This window comes from Anneissia japonica, unplaced genomic scaffold (assembly GCF_011630105.1).
Source record: "Anneissia japonica isolate Jap-2015-1 unplaced genomic scaffold, ASM1163010v1 scaffold288210_len31128_cov100, whole genome shotgun sequence".
Taxonomy (NCBI): Eukaryota; Metazoa; Echinodermata; class Crinoidea; order Comatulida; family Comatulidae; genus Anneissia; species Anneissia japonica.
Genome location: NW_022750303.1, coordinates 28,520 through 31,767, shown reverse-complemented (window position 1 = coordinate 31,767; position 3,248 = coordinate 28,520). Strand labels below are relative to the sequence as shown.

The 3,248-nt window shown below is 36.6% G+C and overlaps 1 protein-coding gene across 1 annotated transcript; it reads left to right on the top strand.

Annotated features, from left to right (window-relative positions):
- Nucleotides 1-948: 948 nt before the first annotated feature.
- LOC117121319 lies at nucleotides 949-2,099 on the top strand. Its single transcript, XM_033266470.1, has 3 exons — nucleotides 949-1,218; nucleotides 1,371-1,504; nucleotides 1,688-2,099. The coding sequence occupies exons 1-3, from the start codon at nucleotides 1,053-1,055 to the stop codon at nucleotides 1,802-1,804; spliced, it is 417 nt and encodes a 138-aa protein (XP_033122361.1). The 5' UTR covers nucleotides 949-1,052; the 3' UTR covers nucleotides 1,805-2,099.
- The last annotated feature ends 1,149 nt before the right edge of the window (nucleotides 2,100-3,248 follow it).

Below are 3,248 nucleotides of genomic sequence, written 5' to 3'. Positions count from 1 at the left end.
AAAGACCTGTCCTGAATATCCAGGACAAGGAAAAAGTACATCCAAGTGTGTATGCACTACTAGATGAGCTAAATTAATGTAGGCAGGTGTACATTCATTACTTAATGTTTTTAGATACTAAATGCCCTGGATGCATTGCGTTTTTAAAGGGGCCATTTATTAGAAGATATTCGTCAAATTGAAAGAAACTTTATGCCTAGGCTTGTTTTTAGGTAGGCTTAAACCTGTGATATATTACTGTTTCTTCATTTGATTATGCTGGACAGATGTAGATGAGTCACCCACCCAAAAAACTTTAGTAACTCTTGTTCAAAATGTTAAATAACTTGTTTATAGTTTTTAATTGTCACCTGGATGCATAAATATGAATATGTTTTATGTGACTACCAAAATGACTTTCAATTTACTTAAATTTGTTTATTGCAAAAAACCCCACTTTAACTACACCTAGTAGAATGATTTCGCTTCTAATAATATCAGTTTACAATAAAAACAATTCAGGACGGGAAGATGTGAATAGCATTTATATTGAGAAGTTGACAACAATACTAACTACATATAGGTTTGACAAGTTCATGATTAGATTTTTGTGACGAATTTTGAATGATGACAAGATTGACAAGTTGATGACAAGATTGACAAAATGATGACAAGATTGTGAGAAGGTAATGACGAGATTGTGACAAGTTGATGACGAGATTGTGACAAGTTGATGACGAGATTGTGACAAGTTAATGACGAGATTGTGACAAGTTAATGACGAGATTGTGACAAGTTCATGACGAGATTGTGACAAGTTCATGACGAGATTGTGACAAGTTGATGACGAGATTCAAACTGGTCAAGATGACAAGTGAATTCTTGTGAATACAGGCACCCGAGCAAAACAAGTTTTATCTTGTCAACATGACAAGAATTTGTTTTCAGTGCATGGTCAGGAGTGGGGTTTTGTAAATAAGAGGGTATAAGTACTACTGTGGAGTAGCTGAGTTATTCTTGTAATCCAGATTGCTACGCACTCTCTAATTATTTAATTGTTGTTATAGAATAATATGAAAATCTTCCAAATATCTACAGGATTCATAGGAGAAAAGGTACTCAAGCAGATTGGAATGAAGTACTTGACGATTGTATCTGCTTTGTTGAAATGTATTTCCACATGTATGCTTTCAACTGTAAACGGCCCAGTGTCTTTTGCCGGGTGGATGACGGTACTAGGTAACGTGACTTGTGACGAGTATAACTTCCTATTATTACATATAAATATTTGTATTTAAATATTAATACTATTTAGTATGCGAAATTTATTTCCTAAAGCAGATAATTTGCAATGACAAATGACATATATTATTTATATTTTGTTTTCATAGCTGTTGCTTTTGGCTTGACATGTTCAACAAGTGTATCTGTCTTGGGGTTAATATTTGGCGACCATCTTAGTAACGCAATTGGATTTGTCACCCTTTTACTTATGATTGGCACCGCAACACCTCCTGCTACACAGGTACGAAGTATGATAATTAAAAATTATTTTACTACTCATACTACTCCCTGTTTTGGTTTTAGTACTACTGCAGCTTTATAATACTAGTGCTGTTGTTGCTGCTTTAAAACGTTTCTTACAGTATTTGATTTCAAATTTTTAATGAATTTGTTTTTTAATTCTTATTATTTATCCCTTTATTAGATTTTATGCAGATATTTGGATAAATTCCGTATCGGGAGATGTTATATCACTACCACTACCACTAATGCCACCACTACTGCTACTTTCACTACTACCACCACCACCACAAGCCCATAGCCAGGATTTCGATAGAGGGGTTCTTTTTTATACTGAAAGGGCACTTGCGAGCGAAGCAAGCACCATTGGCTGGGGGCCAGGGGCTGCCAAGGGCCCCGGTGGGGTCCAGGGGCGAAGCCCCGGTGCCGGTGTGGGTTCAGGGGTCGAAGCCCCGGAAGCTCCAGCAACCTAGATATTTACATGTGTTACTTAATTGATTTGAGAGGACATACATTTAAAAAATGTATATATTAAAGAGGTAATTTTTTTAGTTAGGCAGAGATTAAGTACTACAGTACTGGTAATTTGACAAGAGCCTACAGTAGCATGATACCAACTCCAAAAAAACCAGTATGGTTTATTCTTTCTTTTTTATTCTTTTTAAGAAATTAAAAAGTATTGTATGGCTTATAGCACTTTGAAAGCTGTATCGTTTTGGGACGATCGGCGATACGCTCTGCTGCTTCTGCCCTGCCCTGTCCCTATTTTGGGCGGGTAGACCTACACGGTTTTACTGATTAATTTTAATAATAATGTTGTAACAGTTGAAAATGCACAATTTTTATTTATTTTTTTTGTTACTAGGTAGGCCTAACGATCGAGAACGTTTTTTTTTTAATGATGATAGGCTCTAGGCTAGCTAGCCTTTTTTGAAAGGGCACTTCATGAAAATGGGGGGTCGTTCGAACCCAACGAACCCCCCTGGCTACGGGCTTGCACCACCGCCGCCACCACCACCACTATTATTACTACTACTACTACTACTACTACTACTAGGCCTACTGCTGCTGCTACTACTACTGCTGCTGCTACTACTACTACTGCTACTACTGCTGTTGCTGCTGCTGCTACTACCACAACCACCACTACCACCACCACCACCACCACCACCACTACCATCATCATCATCATCATCATCACCAGCACTACTACTACTACTACTGCTACTAATACTGCTACTGCAATGCTGCTGCTGTTGATGCTCCTGTTGCTGCTACTACTACTATTACTGTTGCTGCTCTCAAAGCCTTTTTTAAATGAGAATTTATAAATTTGGTTTCAAGCAAACACCAATGGTAGACTAACCACTTTCAATCAAAACACTAAACACTGTAGACAACCTTTTGTTCATAATTCCATAAATGTACAGAATTTAATAGCCATTTTAGAAGGTAATTCACAATTAATAATTATGTTTTAATGTTATGTATCGGTTTATTGGGAGACTTCATGGCAGCACTGTCCCCTTTTATTTTCAGCTGGTGGGTCATATTGGTCTTTTCTTGATCCTGAGACCCACAGGCACCCATGATTCTATAAAAAAAATTATATTTATTTATGTTTATCTATTATCTATTTATTCATACTGATTTGAACGTATTACCGTAAAACCACGAATTGAAGCCCTGTGCTTCATCCTGTTTTTTTTTTTTGTTTTTTTTGTTTTTTTTTTTTTCCTTTATTT